Source organism: Sinocyclocheilus grahami, unplaced genomic scaffold, assembly GCF_001515645.1.
Source record: "Sinocyclocheilus grahami isolate Dianchi unplaced genomic scaffold, SAMN03320097.WGS_v1.1 scaffold76.1, whole genome shotgun sequence".
Classification (NCBI taxonomy): Eukaryota; Metazoa; Chordata; class Actinopteri; order Cypriniformes; family Cyprinidae; genus Sinocyclocheilus; species Sinocyclocheilus grahami.
Window position 1 is genome coordinate 2171563 of NW_015505255.1, and position 17735 is coordinate 2189297.

Consider the following 17735-nt stretch of genomic DNA (forward strand, 5'->3'; position numbering starts at 1 on the left):
CACCTTAATGTTGTTCCAAACCTACTGAAGCTTGTTTCTGCCATAGGATAAAAAAAAAAAAAGTTAGTTGCAACTTTTCTCACAACCCGCAATTCTAAGTTAAATACTCAGAATTGTAAGATATGAACTTGCAATTGCAAACACAAAGTCAGAATTCTGATATAAAAAGTCAAACATCTCTGTTTTTGCTGAGATCTTGCATTTCTGACTTTTTTCTGAGATCTAAAGATTACAATTACATTTGTTATTGTCAGAAACAGGCTTCTGTAAGATTTTCTTTTTTTCAGTGAAATACAGAAAAAGATATTGACTAAAAATATAAACTATTTCAACTATATTTGTCCAAACTTTTTTTTTTCACAGAAATAATGCAAATAGTACTTTTCTGTAAGTATGAATGATGACTCATGAATGATTCCTGTAAGACTTGTGGTAAACCAGATTTTGGCTGGTCCTGTAAGCTGGTTGGAGGCACCGTTTATTTATTTATATGGACTGCTGGTCACTCTGACTAATGTCAGTTCTTAATCACCAGTCAAGTCTCCGAGCCTGGGAATGCAACCCCTGTGTTTACACAAGATATCCCTCTCCCTTGCCACAACTCATCAGACTGTTCACGCCATGCACTAAAGGGCAGAACTGCCCAGCAGCAACACTCTGAACTGGCTCGATTCCTAGAAGCATTAACAGTTTGGTGACTCTTGGATGTTTGGATTTCATTTGAATTTGAAGAGGAGGATATGACGGCTTGCTGAGTCAAGCACATGTGTCTATGCAAGAGAGAGAGAGGAATAAAAGAAAAAGAAAAGTAGGATTTGGGTTCAGCATTGTTAGCCAGTCCATTAGGGGTACCAGAAATATCTTGAGAGAGACACTGTCTTTCTCTTAAGTATCTCCGGTACCCCAAAAGAGTGCTTAAGTTGCATGTCTAGATTATTTTGGTTATCTGCTCTTTCTGCTGAATGCATTTGGTCTCTCAGTCTATCAATGTTTCATACACCAAACCACATTTGATGGACCATCATAAGTCATCTATCTAGCTGTGCATTTGTATGTCTTCCAAATAAACAAAATGTTTCAGAGATTTATGTGAGATTACACAGTACTCCCTACTGCAGTAGAGTCATTTCGAAACCGCATTATATTTATGAATTTAGGTGCGCACAGCTGTGACAGACGACTCACCACGATAAAATATAATATTCAAGTAATAAAAGCATAAGAAAAATGTTGAGTGAGACCAGCAGTTTACCTTTAGGTAGAAAACCTAAAATGGTAGATGAAGTTGGTATGGTCCACCGAGTGAAAGCGCATTGTGCACATGACTCAGGGCTCTCATTTCTCATTTGTTCAGTTGTGGAGTAGACCGAACAGTTACTGTTTCCTAGGAGACGATGGCAGACGCTGAGCTTACGCCTGTACAAATAAGAAGATAGTACAGCATGACACAGAAGCATAAGAACCTTTCTCTCAGGTTCTTCCTCATTATAGATGAAACACTTTTTGTATTTACATAAGTTCTTCATGGCATGGATTCTGTTATTTCTGCACAAACAGGGTGCAGTTGGTGAATGAATACCAGGTGAACAAAGCAACATTCTAACTTTGGATCTCAATCAGGACACAATAACAGAGTGAATGAATCAAAAGAATGTCATTACCAGTCAAAAGACGATAGAAAAGACTGTACCACCCGAAGTTGGAAAAAATCCTTTTGATAACCAACTCCTGACTAAGAGCACAACTGCTCATTAGAAGTATTAAACTGCATTTGATGCCAGTCTGCTGTAACATTACTAGAGATTTCATGGATGCCTGCGCTTAGCTCTGGCCCTTGCTGCTGATCTACCTCTAATCCCCTGTAATTTCCTTTGAGTGCTACACTGTGAATTATTCTCCTGAATTTGAATGACTATCTAACTTCGGGAGTCCCAGAAAACCAGAAACCTCAAATATCGTCTGGTTGGCTGCACTATTTTTAAACTATTAAATCCTTTTTAGATAAAAGCAACAACAGCAAACAAACAAGGATTTACATATGTTGGTATAATTACATTTAAGGTAGGCTACTTCAAAAAACATTTGTTTTCAAGATAACAATGGTGACCAATTGTAAAATTTTTGAGTTAAAGGGTATACATCTATATATCTATATCTATATATCTATAGATATATATATAGATAGATAGATATGTATGTATGTGTATATATATATATATATATATATATATATATATATAATCTATAGATAGATAGATATGTATATATGTGTGTGTGTCTAACTTTGGGAGTCCCAGAAAACCAGAAACCTCAAATATCGTCTGGTTGGCTGCACTATTTTTAAACTATTAAATCCTTTTTAGATAAAAGCAACAACAGCAAACAAACAAGGATTTACATATGTTGGAATAATTACATTTAAGGTAGGCTACTTAAAAAAAACACTTGTTTTCAAGATAACAATGGTGACCAATTGTAAAATTTCTGAGTAAAAGGGTATACATCTATATATCTATATCTATATATCTATAGATATATATATAGATATGTATGTATGTGTATATATATATATATATATATATATATAATCTATAGATAGATAGATATGTATATATGTGTGTGTGTGTGTGTGTGTGTAAAGATTGTTCTGTCTCATTTAAACTGTAAATGTAAACATTTCATGTCATCTAGCCTACATTTAATTAACTGCGAACCAAAAAACATGATTAACCAAAAAACTGATTAATTACAGTATGTTACAGTAAATTACAGTAAAAGTAAATATGTGACTGAATAAAATATTGTTTCTCTGACAGACCTCAGGATAAAAAGAGTAGGCCTACCTCTCGTTTGATGTGTGAGTGTGTTAGAGGTGTGGCTCCAGTGAATGGGTGGAGGAGGGTCGAGTATCAGTCTCAGCGGTAGATCCATGAGCGAAGAAATCAGCGGCTGATTTTTATACAGTTAACCGGGACTGAGAGGAACCATGCTGGAATACAAATCTAAACGCTCATTTACGACTCGCATCAGCTGGCAGTCTCTTCGGAGAGCGGTGTAATGGCTTTAAGCGCTTTTGTGGTAAATTGGGTATATAAATCATTATTTAAAGGGGCGGTGGGTTGACCAAGAGGTGCGATCGAGGATTCAGTATTGTTCGTAGAAGATGTAGGACTGGCCACGTTTATCTGTTGAATGCTGTGTGCGTAAAGTCACCTGTTGCAAAACATCACTTTTTAATGTAAGTAAATTATTCATTTTCGTTTAACATAAGTGCTTTGGTACTAAAAGTGTACTAGGATCCAGACTGTATATATTGTGTTTGTAGTGGTAGTAGAGGGTGGGTGAGTGAGTTGGGGGTGGGTAGGTGGGTGGAAATGTATGGGCTCAAATAAACAAGGTGGTGCTGAATTGTGCGTATGTGCTCTCACCATCGACTGTAAAAAACAGGCTCTCACACATTCACCGCAAAGTAAAGCTCGACATCTACAAGTATGTGTGAGGGAAGAATAAACGTTGGAAGTAGGGCGAACTGTGCAAAAATAGAGCACAGATAAAAGCTGTGAACTCTTAGACTTTTATTTTTTGTGTGGCGCTACCAGCCTCTTAACTGTAAATGAAACGTATCATAATTTTATTGCGTTCATTTGAGATTTTTGGCATAGGCCTTGCTTTTAATTTGAACTGCAGAGGTAGATCATCAGTAAAACGAGGACAGTGACAGTTCACAGCAAAAGTAACCGCTATATGTAAAGTAAAGCAATTCTCTGGATAACACATAATGTTTTGTCAAATTAGGTTTGTGTCACTTTATCTAACATATTTAGTTAAAGTGTAATAGTGCTTAAAACAGACCCTCATGAATAATGAAATGGAATTATCATTTTTGATACTGAAGCTTGATCACATCCACTATGATGATGTCAGGCAAATAAAAGCATCTACAGAATGAATTTTTTTTTATATTTGATTGGCTACTGATATTTGAAGAGCATTTGATCATGAAATGTATTTATCCCACTTTTGCGGAACTCATTCTGTAAAATGTTTGCTTTTTGTCAGACACAAAGATACTTTCATCAGGAGTAGTGCATTCATTAACATTACTGATTGATATTAATCATTTTAATTATGAGTGGAATCTGAAAACCCGATAGTATCCTCCTTAATTGTGTCGGCTGGACTTTTAGTTTTTGCTTCAGACCATGTGACTTTGGAGTGTAGTATAAGGGAGGCTTGATAATGATTAACACTTGAGATAACAATTTTATTGAAAATAGTGATCAAAAAAGTTTTTTATACAAAATATGATTTTAGTTACTGATTTATAACAAAGTAATCAAAACTGAGGAAAGCTTTGTAATATTTCCAATCAAAGACTGAAGACTTAATGTTTCTAAAAAAAAACAGGTAAGAACTGTAGTTAGTCTCTGGTTGGGTGAGTGAAGAGAACACATGAAAGCAGTCCTTTATTGTTTACTTAAACTCTGCTCTGTTTAGAACTGCATCAGCCTTTTGGATCAAAGACAATGAATACCTTGTATGTCCTATCACAGAACCGCTTGATGTTTATATTATTTAGTAAAGATAGTGTGAGTTCGGGTTCTTCTGTTTTGAGTCAGTTGGGAGTCAACAAATGATAACCTCTCTCCATTTGGCTTATTACTTTGTCAGAGGAAGACTGTTCTCACCATGTCACACCTCAGGACAGGAAAAGATCCTTTGCTTTTAACAGTCTGAGAACATAAGCACCAGGCTGTTGCTGCTTGTGCCACTGTGCAATTTCTGTTGTTTGTACTTGTAGATGACCTTCAGGAGTTTCAGTAGAAATTATTGATATAGATGCCTTTATTGAACTTTTTGCCCTAGGGACTTACCATGCAAATGGAAGTAGTAAAAGAAACCAGACCAATGTTGTACTGCCCTTTTCCAGTTAGTATAATAAAAGTGTTTTAGGGGAAAGATGCTAGACAGCTTGTAAATTTTATTGCATATATCAGAGATCTTTTTGAAGTGAAAGATAACAAGTTTGACCTCTGTATCTATTGCTTCTCTAGTCTAGATGGCCTAGTAGTTTACGATGTAATGCATCACATTTGTGGTGACAATGAGAAGACATTCACTTATGGTGCTTGATTAAGGGTCTGCTGAGAAAGACTTAGTTTAGATTTGTTCACACTGCATAATGTTTAATTCTGTTAAAAATAGTTACATCACAATTTGAATTAATTGTAATCTAGTGTAGGCCTACAAAATCCTCAGGTTGAGAGGTCATATTATTAATCACCCTTTCATGTCATCATCTTTTGATATTATGCACTAAATCAGGTGATTTCAACATAAATGGAGAATTAATTGGCATATTAATAACATTAGTAGTTGGCAAAAATTATATATTATGTAGGGGAAGTTTTTATTGAGCCATATTTTTGTTTATGTGTACGTAATGGTACGTGTGATTTGGCGACTGTAGCTGTATTTCATGTAAGTGTGAGCAACATGTTTTATTTTTACCTCAGTCTTTAATCATTTAGAAGTGCCTGACTTCCAGTTCTGACTCTTGAGTCTTAACAGGAGCACAGGACAGTTCTGTCTGCAGGCTGCATGTGTGTTTGTGTACAACTTGTACTTGTAGTTGAAACATCTATACGTCATTTTGTCTATATTGTAGATGAATACATCTATATTTGTATATTTTTTTCATGGCTTAACTTTGACTATTTAATTATCTAAATTGTTAAATTGTTATTTTATGGTTTGCTTAAGACAAAATAGTCACCTGATCTATCTAACAGTTTATTTTATGTCAGTCTATTTGGAATTGGATTTGAATGCTGATCTAATTTTCTCCAAAAAGGAAAGCAAAATAAATAAATAATACAAATATTACAAATAAATAGAAATTGAGAACATGAGCGTAATCAGTATGACATTTTGTCATTTTATTTGTGTGTTGTGTTTGAGGCTACAGAGACTACACAGCCTTCCTGTTTTCAGGACATACCACCCTTAAAAGCTGATCAGGCCAAAAGGGAGGAGTTGTTGCATTTCCAAATTCTGTTTGGATAATGTCATGCAGAGGAGGACATGAGATTCAGCCTCTTTCCCAGAAAAACACTGAAGCATGTGTTGTGGATGTAGAGATCAGTCTCTTTTGAACTGAGAAACACCCATTTATTTTCTTTAATTCAGACTTCAGATGTCTTTTGTATCAGCTGTGAGTGTCTGTAACTCAAGGTTTTTGTGACATTAAATTATAATCGTATTATTCCTTCCTATCATTCAGTGTGTTCGTTTCTGTCTGATCATGTGACTAATATGTTTCTCCCTCTGCAGATTCCAGGCTGTCTAATTGGAGTTTGCTACGCAGATAGTCCCTAAAAGGAGGAATGTGTGTGTTTGCCCACAAGGATCTGATATCTCTTCAACTTTGACTTCTTTGAGGACATAATTCAAATATGGCAAGGTCTCAGTGACCTTAAGAATCCCAGTAAGAATCAACGACGGGATGTAAACATAACATTTGAATATCAAAGATACCTGGAATATAACCATCTTCAACTGCAAAGCAGAAACCATGGCAACCAAATGTAAAGACCAATGGAAAGTATCCATGGAAACCACAAACTCTGCCTGGCTCTTGTTTTGGACCATATGGATTTTTTTGGCCGGAGTCTTACAAGCAACTGTGGCGAGTGAAGATGAGGTCACAGCACGCATCAGTTTCACATACAGTGAGTGCAAGAATCAATTATTCATTATTTGACAGATGCTTTCTTATTTAAAGCTATTCACAATTTACTTACTAATATAATAGTCCCACCTAGAGCTAGTGGGGGTTAAGTTCATTCACACTGGTGCTATGGTAGCATGATACAATGATGGTATCAGGTGGTTATTCCATGTTATTTTCACAGAGGCTGCATTTATTTGATCAGAAATACAGTAAAAAAAAAAATATATATATATTGTTCAATATTACAATTCAATTCATTTTGTTATATATTTAAAATCTAATTTATTCCTGTGATGGTAAAGCTGAATTTTCAGCAGCCGTTACTTCAGTCCTCAGTGTCACATGATCCTTCAGAAATCATTCGAATATGCTGATTTGGTTGGAAATGTTTCTTTTATTACCAGTTTTGTTGGAATATATTATCATGGTAGAGCCAGAAATGTTTAAAATAAATAAATATAAAAACACATTATGTGCCATTATGATCGCTAAAGCAGTAATGAGCACTGTATTCTGTAGAAGAAGCTCTTCTGGCCCAGACTCCCACTCATCTGAAATAATTTAGCTCAATTTTAGGGCTAATTGAACTGCCATGATGTTTCTTATTCCCGAAAGACCCATTACGAGACTGTTCCAAATGTTGCGTTCACTCATCTTAGCCAAACACACAGGAGAGTTTAATCCTTGATTGTAAACATTTACAAGAGCTATTAAAACCATTTGCAAACTCTGGCTGGTGTACTGTATCAGAGTAACAGCCATACTCCTTAATCATTTGAGGTTGAAAATGCAAATGTAATGGTTGTACTTAGAACAAAATGGCTTGTAAAGGGTTTTATATGAGTAAACACTGATGTTAGTGACCTCTGTGCCCTGCTAGGAAAACCTTCTGGACATGCAAACCAACGTCATTTTAAAGGGTTGGTTTGTGTGCCAGGTTTTTGTAGTTTTGAAGGTGCGTTCCATGTGAGGAATGCAGGATGAATTTTGAATGCACTGTAAGAATTTGGCTTGTAAGTTGAGTATATATGGGTGAAATCTAAAGCTTTGTTAGATAACAAGCTTTTTTGTTCTTTTTATGAAGTGAATTTAAGCTGCGTATTTAAAGTAATATTTTTGCCTGTGTGTGTGTTCAGATGCAGAAGGACGATCAGTGAGAGAGTTCTCTGTGGATGGTGTGTGTAACTATTCAACACTTCTGCTGAGCCCGGATGAAAACAAGATCTACGTGGGAGCCAGGGAGAACATATTCTCTCTCAGCCTGGATAACATCAGCGTGACGTATCGGCAGAAAACTGTAAGTGCAGGCGAGAATGTTTGTAGTAGTGTGTAGGAGTGCATTTTGATGTTACTCAGCATTGTTTTGTATCTTTTGCAGCTCACATGGAGCACTCCTGAAAGGAAGAGGAAAGAGTGTATTTTCAAGGGAAAGGACCCCCAGGTATGTGGGGATTGTTAATAGAAATGTGAAGCAATATATTAACAACAAACTAAAAAATAATCTGTCTCTTATGTGTTTCAGACTGATTGTTTCAACTACATCAAGATTTTACTGCGTCTGAACAGCACACACCTGTATGTGTGTGGAACGTATGCCTTCAGTCCCATCTGTGCTTACATTGTGAGACTTTTTTTTTCTCTTTATGATGTTCATATGGTTCTAAGAAACTTTTGTCATTTTGTCATGTTACTATCAAGTAAAAAATAATATAAAGGTAAAATCAAAACAAATGATCCAATATTGTATAAGACTTTTTGACCTTTACACACTGTCATGAAGGCCTGTAGATATTTTTTTATACAATTTATCATTTAGTTTTTTCCAATTTTTTGGTTAGAAGACATGACTTTTATTTTGCATTTTTCATCCAATTTTAATAAGCAGTTTTGTTATTGTTATTTTTTTTCTAAATAAGAATAGATAAAAAGATTGTGGTTGAGTAGATTGTCTAGATAAAATATGACAATCTACTTAATAATAAATTAATTAGATGTATTCAAGTCATTGTATATTTAAATTTTAAAAGATTATGTATTTTTGGTCAAAATACTATTATATCATTGACCCATTTGTGTAAATGCATCTGGTGTCATTTGTTCTAACTGTTCCTCCATGTTTTTCTGGAAATTCTGTAGAACATTTCAAGTTTCTCTCTGGAAAGAGATGAAAAGGGGGAACACGTTATGGAGGACGGACGTGGACGCTGTCCATTTAATCCAGAATACAGATCGACAGCTATTACAGTGGGTGAGTATACTCATGAAAAAACAATGCAATCATTTAGTTTGAACTTCATATATAAACATCATTAAGTTTGATGAAAATGGTGATTTAGTGTTAATAAGCACTTGTATGTTTTGCTGTGTTACAGATGGGGAACTGTACACTGCTACTGTCAGTAACTTCCAGGGAAATGAACCCACCATATATAGGAGTCTAGGGTCTGGCACCCCTCTCAAAACGGAGAACTCTCTCAACTGGCTCCAGGGTAAATATATACAAACACACACTCACACTTTCTCACAAGGGACTTCTTAGGAGATAAATATCCAAAAATAAATGCCAACATCGGTGATTACAGAACCCTGCTTTCTCACGCATGTTGAAAACAAATTATTGCTGACTGATACTGAGGTTAAATAAACAGTTATACAGTTTTATTTTCTGGAATATGTTTTTTTAAAGTGTTTTTATTTCTGTATGTGTGTGTGTTTGCTGCGGTCCGGTAGACCCAGCTTTTGTAGGTTCTGCTCATATTACAGGTTTAGACAGCGAGAGAAGTGATGATCAGATCTACTTTTTCTTCAGCGAAATGGGGAAAGAGTTCGACTTCTTTGATAACACCATAGTGTCCAGGATCGCACGTGTGTGTAAGGTAAGATGGATTGTTTAAGCAGTTCACACACTGTTGATAAATTCAGCATAAACCTGAGAAAGAACACGTACTGACACACACACACACACATACACAAATGCCAATATTTCCAATATCACTATGCACTTAGCATATTCTTATCTTCTAAAGATTCCTCAACTCATTCTGCTTTAGCTCTAAAGGTCAACATAAAAATCTAAATGTTTCCTGGTGTTATTCTGCAAAATCCATTAGTGCACATTACATTATAAAGTTTTAATAGTCTTTTATTAAAATGTAAAGATGCTCTGGCTCTGAAATAACTTTTTCTGTCGACTATTAGACAATGTTAACCAATAATTAAAAAGCTCTGTTTTAGAAAACTCATATTTAAACTAGCTTAATTTACTTTAGGACAGACTTTAGGTGACAAATAAACATGGAGATCTTTTTGCAGGTAGAATGGAGAAAGAGTACACATGGTTCATTTACATATAATACAGACATTGTAACAATTCAAAGCTGGTTGAAAATCTTCTAACCTGTCCTTTAATTTCAAGTCATTGAGTGTAACAGATGAAGCAGGATAAATGTAAAAAAAAAATTTTTTTAGTTAATTGTCATAACTCTGGACACTTGTAAAACCGGGGCATCTGGTCACCCTAGTTTCATGTTAACTTAAAAAGCTGATGAACAAGGTGAATCACAGGAGACTGTGAACTCTTCCCTAATAATGCTCATATGTGTGTTACTTTCCCTCCCACTGATGCTCCCTAAAACCCATGGGAGTACCATGATAATACCATGTTTTGTTTTAGACATGTACTATGGAATTACAATATTATTCTTTGAGATGCCCTGGAGAATTATATAAATACTATGGTATATGCATATAATAATAGTTTAGTACCATGTTATGACTATCTAATATTGTACTATGGTACCGCAGATACTCTGAAACCAGGGCTGGAGTTATGATGCCCCCTAGCGGGCTTTCTGAGTATTGTGAATTATTGAGACTATATGCTGGTTTGAAAGTGTTAATCATTTGTTTGTGTGTGTGTATGGCCTCAGGAGGATCAAGGTGGGGAGAGAGTCCTGCAGAAGAAATGGACCACATTTCTGAAAGCTCAACTCTTGTGTTCGCTACCGGACGATGGCTTTCCTTTCAACATCATACAGGATGTGTATGTGCTCCCAGCCCAACGCAAGAAAAACACACTCCTCTATGCAGTCTTCACTTCTCAGTGGTGAGCAAAAAATGTAGAGTGGCAAAGGAAGATAAGCTTGAAGGGAGAGGATGTTTTTCATTAATCATACTAGAAACTGAATGTAACATTGCTAATTTGTTGCTGTATGTTTTGTAGGAGTAAAGGTCTGGCAGGCAGTTCAGCAGTGTGTGTGTTCAGCATGGATCAGGTAGAAAAAGCGTTTAATGGCCGTTACAAAGAAGTGAACCGAGAGACACAGCAATGGTACACACACACTCACTCTGTACCTGAACCACGACCTGGAATGGTAAGATGGCACACACTCCTACATATACACTTTACCAGTTCTATGTAAGTGGAGGATATTTGAGTTTTCGTGAAGCTTTTTTTTGTCCTTTCTGCAGTGTATTACTAATGCTTCAAGGCAGCTGGGAATAGACTCATCCCTTGATATGCCAGATAAAGTACTAAACTTTGTGAAAGACCACTTCCTGATGGACAGTCCTGTCAAAAGTCGGCCTGTGCTCTTCACACACTCTGTGCACTACACACAAATTGCTGTGCACCATGTGCAAGGCCTCCATGAAGCTTACGATGTGATGTTCATTGGCACAGGTATGTGTTTTTTTTTTATTTGAGTGTCTGGGTTTCTGTGATTTCATTTATTTTCTAAATAGCTCTTGATGTTATGCTCTGTGATTTGTCAGATGATGGACGTTTGCAAAAGGCTGTGAATGTAGTCGGTATGATGCACATCATTGAGGAGATCCAACTGTTCCCAGAGCAACAACCTGTACAAAACATAGAGCTGGATTCAACTACGGTGTGTGTGTTTATGTGCTAACACTTTTCAATTTGTTATAATTAGCTAATGCATTAAATATCATGAACTAACAATGAACGATACTTTTACAGCATTTATTAAATTTGGTTAATTTTAATATCTACATACATATACTGATACATTTTTAACCTTTCAATTTCAAGAACACAAATTAACAGAAAGTGTTACTGTTTATACTTATGAAAGGGTGCATAAAAAGTAACTGTTGAACACAGTTATGCTGCTTTGTTTTTTGTAGAATCTTGTTTCAGAGTGTTTCCATGAATAGAAAGTTGAAAATAACAGCATTCATTTGAAATATAATTTTTTTTGTGACATTGTAAAATCTCAGTTTTAATCATTTTAATGCTTCCTTGCTGAATAAAATTATGAATTTATTTTTTGAAAAATATTGTATTGACCCCAAACTTTTGAATGGTAGTGAATTTGAACAAACATTTACACATTTTACTTGCCTTTGTGCTCCACAAAGCATTCATTTCACTCTCTTACTTTGAACCCTCTCTCTCAACAAACAGGGTTTGTTATTTGTGTCGTCACACTCTGGTATTGTGCAGCTGCCAGTAGCAAACTGCAGTTTCCATAACAACTGTGGCGAGTGTGTTTTGGCCAGAGACCCATACTGTGCCTGGACAGGCACACACTGTACTGACGTCACACGTATCCCACCACAAAAGTAAGCCTTCTTTCCTTCCCTTTTCCAGATCATCTGTTGAAGTAATCATTTTCTGTACCAATACCAATTTCTACCTTCTTTTGCATATTTCAGCCAATGGCAGCAGGATATCGAGAAGGCAGACAGTTTAAAATGTAACAGCAAAATGCTGAGTGTGTACTCTGAGAGCTCAGGTAAACCTACAAATCCCGACACATTCAAGCATCTATCATCCATCTGAATATCTCATAACACCCATCTCTCTTCCTCTCTTTCTAGTGTCACCACGTTCTTTCCCAAATTCCCAAGAATCTGATTGCGTGCTCATCATCGTCCCAGCTAATACTCTCCGCCTGCTGCCCTGCAATCTTCGCTCCAACCGTGCACAAAGGAAATGGTCATACAAGCCAGATGTAGGACGCTTCCTGTTCCCAAGCCCGGAGGGTGGGTTAGTAGTCAGCGGCCGTCCAGGCAGCGATGAGGTCTTCTCATGTTGGTCAGAAGAACATGGCTTCAGGCAGCTCTTGGCCAATTACTGTGTGAAGGCAGAGCCTTTATCCGAGACTGCAACCAATACGGGGCGGCTGGATGAACATCTTATAATCCAAAGCATATCGTCGGATGTCTTGTCCAGCGAATCAGTGCGCGCCGCTCAACTGCGCATAAAGACGTATGGCACAGAGCTGGCCGTAGTGTGTGTGCTGTTAGCTGTTTGTGTGCTTTCGTTCGGGCTGTCGGTAGCATATCGACACAGGGGCTGGATGAAGGAGGTACTGAGAGGAGGAGAGCAAACTGGAGGAGCCCAAAAGAGCACAGTCAGGCCTGGGGAGAGTTTACCCCTCAATGCTGGTGAGCTTCCAACCTCCCCATCCGACCACAAAAGCTACCAGACATTGGAGGATAACTGTGGTTACACAATCGCTCAATCAGAGACAAGCACGCAGAACAACTCCAAAGAAGCACAGACACTTGCCCAAACGCCACAGAATGGCTTTAAAGAGACTCATGTGGAAGTCAGTGACATTAGCCCTCGGCCACGAGTACGACTGGGCTCTGAGATCAGAGACTCTGTGGTGTAAAATACTGACGTTTCTGATGAATTTCCATAATTTACGCATAAACAGTCTAACACTCTTAATGCTCACTTGGTACATTCAATGGGCAGCTTTCTTGAAGACTAAGCGTACTGAGCCCTGAGCACAAGAGAATAGATGGGACATGCTCAGTGTGTGTATTGCCAAATTGTAGTTGTTTAAGACAATGCCCTCAAATCTACTCCCACATCTCTTTCACCCTTTCATGTTAAACGGTAAAATATGTGTTAATATGAGAGTGCGCTGATACATTAGAAATCAGAAACAACAATCCAAGGAAGGGTGGACCAGATGGATGAACAGGAGAGAAATGGGCAATGAGCCTTGTGTTGTAGGACTGGTACTGGTGCTATTATCACTGCCAAGACAGAGTAATGATGCCTAACTCAAGGTGAGAAGACTGTTCTATGTCTGTTTGTATTCCTTTGCTATTCTTTGTGCAAAGTTTCAATACATAAGTGTTTAATGGGGTACTTTAAATGTAAGATTTGACTATGAAACCCATAGCCCATACTCTGCAGATTCTCATTATACCAGCATTGAACACCAGGCAGTTCAGACCAGGTTGCTTGTTAGTGTTATAGAACTTGGTTACTTTCTTAACATTTTAGAAATCTGCTGTTATTTTTATTTATTCCCTTTTTTAATTTCCAATTTATTGTTTAATTTCTTAGTCCTTTTTGGGAAGTAGTCTCTTGGTGTTTATTCTGTTATTCAAATGTGTTCATGTTAGTAAAGTGCCTGGTGTTAAATAATGGTATGATGTGTATGGAACTATGAAATGTGGAGTAATAATGGAAAAAAAATTATATTTGCTTTTAGATAAAATGTTGCAAGCGTGTATGAGCATTAAGAAACTTTTTCTTAATACCCTTGAATGTACATCTGAAGAGTTATATGGGAATGTAAAGCACAAAAACTTGAGATTCTGTTTTGCCTCATAGTTTTGGTGGTTATTGTGTTTGGTACAGAATATAGATGGAATCTAAACAGGCAGAAACAAGGTAATGATACTGTACAATAATACAATATTATAATATTACAATATAAACGGTATGCTTGGCATTTTGGTAAAGAGTGAGATAATGGAGGAGTGGTTAATACAGTGGGAAAAGGCTGAAAATGTCTGTAAACTTGCAATCTGTTTAAGGGTAAAAAGGAAAAAAATGTAGAAGAACATTGCAGGCTATGTTCATTTATGGGTTATCCAGACTTCAAACACACCCATGCACTAACGTTGCTATTATAGACATCTGTTCCACTTGGAAAAGTCTTTTTAATCCACATTAACCATGACATGTTTGATGTTGTTTAATCATGTGTTACATTCCACTGTGTTTTCAGCTTGTGTGTTTTGAATGGAAAATGTAAAGTAGATTGCGTTTTTTTATACTTTGACACTGTTTTACTGTTGTTTTACATTGTACATTCACGCACTTTATTTTTTCTACCAGTATTTGTAAGCTGTAAATGAGGTAGGCCACTGTCAACATCCGGTTTAATATTGTAGCCAAGGTTTGTACATTAATGAAGAGATGAAAATAGGTCTGAAAGAGTGTCTCCACTGTCTGACACGCAAAATATTTTTTTTGCATAAACTCACCGACTGTCACAGTCCGAGTATGTAATTTCATAAGCACAGTTGAGAAGAGTCAAAAATGTTTATGATGAATGATTTCTCTTCTTGAAATAAGATGAATACATTCATGATACATAATTATTATACGTAGAGGTCCAAACTCTGACTAAAAAAATCTGACATTAAAAAAATTATTTAAACCTGGAAATAAACTTTTTTTCCATTCAAACAGTCAAAATAGTTGTGAATAGTATAATGTCATTCTTTTTTTTTTTATAAAAAAAATTGAAGCAGAATTCTAACTGCAGTTTTTATTTTTTTACATTTTACAAGAATTCATATGAATTCACAATCTGTGGAGTGGTTTTTACAGAGTTTTAGAATATGAAACATTTGTCTTAATATGAAAGGCAGTTAAGGAACATGTTGGTCATTTTGCTTTTACTGAATGCTAAGAGAAATATTCTGCTGTGATTGCATCTCTGACACCTCCGCCTGTTGGATGGTCCTGCGTGAAGGGGTCAATATCATCAGGTGGGAGTTGATATTCATTTGGCACCCGCTCCTTCCTTATAGTGGCTATGTTGTGGAGAATAGCACAGGCACCTACGATCTGAGATGCCCGCTCTGGTGATACTCTTAGGTCACGAAGACAGTTGAACCGTGCCTTTAAAATGGCAAAAGTCATGTCTATCTTGAGCCTGGTTTGACTGAGGGCTATGTTAAAGTCATTTTGTGGTTTTGTCTCGGGGTCAGGGTAGGGAGTCATCAAAAAGCTCTGACATGCGTAAGTTCTGTCTCCCACCAGCAGGCCATCAAACAGCCCTGTCAATGAACAGAAAAGAGAAAAGTGTCACAATGTCACAGTTAATTCAAGTGTTGTCTACAGTTCCCATTTGATCATACCTTCTTGAAAGCGCTGACATAACAACGACTTCTCGAAAATGTGGGTGTCCAGCATAGAGCCAGGCCATCTGGCATCCAGACTTGTGATCATACACTGATGGTCACAAGTCATCTGTAATTAACACACAGTAGGTGAGTCCCATGGGTTAGTGATACATTATCACGAAAATATAGGCATATTAGTCAAAAGAAATATACCTACCTGAACGTTGAGGCTATGAGTAGCGTTTCTATTAAGATAATCAGCCTCAATTTGTTTTGTTGGTGTAGAGATTGGAATGTGCGTGCAATCTATTGCTCCAATAATTCTAGGGAATCCTTTAAAAGATTTTTAAAAATCTGTTTGGCAACTTTTATCGATCATTACTGATGGTGTATTCGTGAATAAATCCATCTTACCAGCTATTTTAGAGAAGCCCTCTTTTATGGCCACGGTGGGTAAATGTCCAGGGAACACAATGAACGTGTTTATGTATCTCTGGAGTGCGATAACCACCCTACGAATAGTTCGGCAAACTGTGTTTTTGCTGAGCTTCTCGGCATCGCCCACCTCATACAAGTATGTGCCACTTGCGAAGAAACGCAACGCGATACAAATCATTTGCGGGACAGTGGTCGCGTGGCTTCGCCGCGTCGGGTTTTTAATATGGGCCTCAAGAAGCCGACAAAGATATAACATTCCCTCCGACGAAAACCTGTATCTCTCGTATAAGTGCTCATCAGAGAATGCCAGTGGGTTTTGTTTATCTCTTAGAACTCTTTCCCTGCGTAAAGCCCTTTGTACAATTTGGGCTCCGATGTCTACAGGATTCTCCAAATACGGTGAAGCCATTTTGCTGCTGCTACTACTACTACTACTGCTACTACTACTACGACGCATGCTGCTGCTGCTGCTTCTTCTTTTGATGTTTTATGGCGGTTGGCAAACCAGCTTTAGGTGCATATACCGCCACCTACTGGGATGGAGTGTGAGGCGCTGATATCAAGGAAAAAGCTGATTCTCAAAAAAAAAAAAAATTCTACCTATATTTTATTATATAAATTTGTTATTTTCAGAAAATTAATAAGAGCTTTATAACCTTTATGAGAACTGTTTACTGCTGCTACTACTACTACTACTGCTACTACTACTACGACGCATGCTGCTGCTGCTGCTTCTTCTTTTGATGTTTTATGGCGGTTGGCAAACCAGCTTTAGGTGCATATACCGCCACCTACTGGGATGGAGTGTGAGGCGCTGATATCAAGGAAAAAGCTGATTCTCAAAAAAAAAAAAAATTCTACCTATATTTTATTATATAAATTTGTTATTTTCAGAAAATTAATAAGAGCTTTATAACCTTTATGAGAACTGTTTAACACATTCTGTAATGTCATAGAATTAATGCCGTCAGATTTTAATTCCTCTTTTAACTGTATTCATTCCCTTTCATATGCCCTACAGTTAATCAGCACATGCTCTACAGTTTCTGGAAGTCCACAATGATTACATTGACCAGATTCATGTCTTCCTATCATCTGGAGTGATTTATTAAGAGTAGAGTGTCCAATTCTCAATCGAGATATAACTGTATCATCCCTTCTATTACCATAAGCAGTTCTTACTTGTCCTACTTGATTATTTATATTATACAAATGTCGCCCTTTGTTACCTTTATCCCATCTCTCTTGTCATATCTTTCTGACAGCTACTTTAATTAAACCTTTAATTTCAGATTTACTCAAGGTTATATGCATGTCAATATTTGTGTGCTTAAGAGCCTGTTTCACTATCTTGTCTACCTCCTCATTCCCTTCCACTCCAACATGAGCAGACACCCATACAAATTCTGCTAGAATTCTCAGTTGCCGTATTCGG

General features: G+C 36.9%; 2 protein-coding genes across 3 annotated transcripts; one reads left to right on the plus strand and one right to left on the minus strand.

Annotated features, from left to right (window-relative positions):
* The first annotated feature begins 2920 nt into the window (after positions 1-2920).
* sema4bb (sema domain, immunoglobulin domain (Ig), transmembrane domain (TM) and short cytoplasmic domain, (semaphorin) 4Bb) lies at positions 2921-14005 on the plus strand. 2 transcript variants are annotated; one of them, XM_016273181.1, is made up of 15 exons: positions 2921-3238; positions 6334-6731; positions 7870-8030; positions 8112-8174; positions 8256-8354; positions 8870-8981; positions 9106-9222; positions 9464-9609; positions 10663-10838; positions 10956-11106; positions 11204-11414; positions 11507-11622; positions 12162-12319; positions 12413-12492; positions 12578-14005. In XM_016273181.1, exons 2-15 carry the CDS (start codon positions 6575-6577, stop codon positions 13375-13377), a joined length of 2547 nt encoding a protein of 848 aa, XP_016128667.1. In that variant the 5' UTR covers positions 2921-3238; positions 6334-6574; the 3' UTR covers positions 13378-14005. The 2 variants fall into 2 exon arrangements, with proteins under 2 accessions (XP_016128667.1, XP_016128668.1); XM_016273182.1 differs by lacking the exon at positions 2921-3238 and adding an exon at positions 6138-6214.
* A 1309-nt stretch (positions 14006-15314) lies between these two features.
* Positions 15315-16754, minus strand: harbi2 (harbinger transposase derived 2). Its single transcript, XM_016273274.1, has 4 exons — positions 16277-16754; positions 16080-16195; positions 15878-15989; positions 15315-15796 (listed from the first exon to the last, which is right to left on the minus strand). Exons 1-4 carry the CDS (start codon positions 16707-16709, stop codon positions 15423-15425), a joined length of 1035 nt encoding a protein of 344 aa, XP_016128760.1. The 5' UTR covers positions 16710-16754; the 3' UTR covers positions 15315-15422.
* Positions 16755-17735: the final 981 nt, after the last annotated feature.

Excerpts from the sequence above, each read along its gene's own strand:
- harbi2 (XM_016273274.1), bottom strand. The coding sequence starts at position 16,709 with ATGGCTTCACCGTATTTGGAGAATCCTGTAGACATCGGAGCCCAAATT. Across the intron at positions 15,990-16,079 it reads CTCATAGCCTCAACGTTCAG|ATGACTTGTGACCATCAGTG; the intron begins GTAGGTATATTT and ends TGTTAATTACAG. Across the intron at positions 15,797-15,877 it reads ATGTCAGCGCTTTCAAGAAG|GGCTGTTTGATGGCCTGCTG; the intron begins GTATGATCAAAT and ends GTTCATTGACAG.
- sema4bb (XM_016273181.1), top strand. The coding sequence starts at position 6,575 with ATGGCAACCAAATGTAAAGACCAATGGAAAGTATCCATGGAAACCACA. Across the intron at positions 12,320-12,412 it reads ACACGTATCCCACCACAAAA|CCAATGGCAGCAGGATATCG; the intron begins GTAAGCCTTCTT and ends TGCATATTTCAG. Across the intron at positions 12,493-12,577 it reads TGTGTACTCTGAGAGCTCAG|TGTCACCACGTTCTTTCCCA; the intron begins GTAAACCTACAA and ends CTCTCTTTCTAG.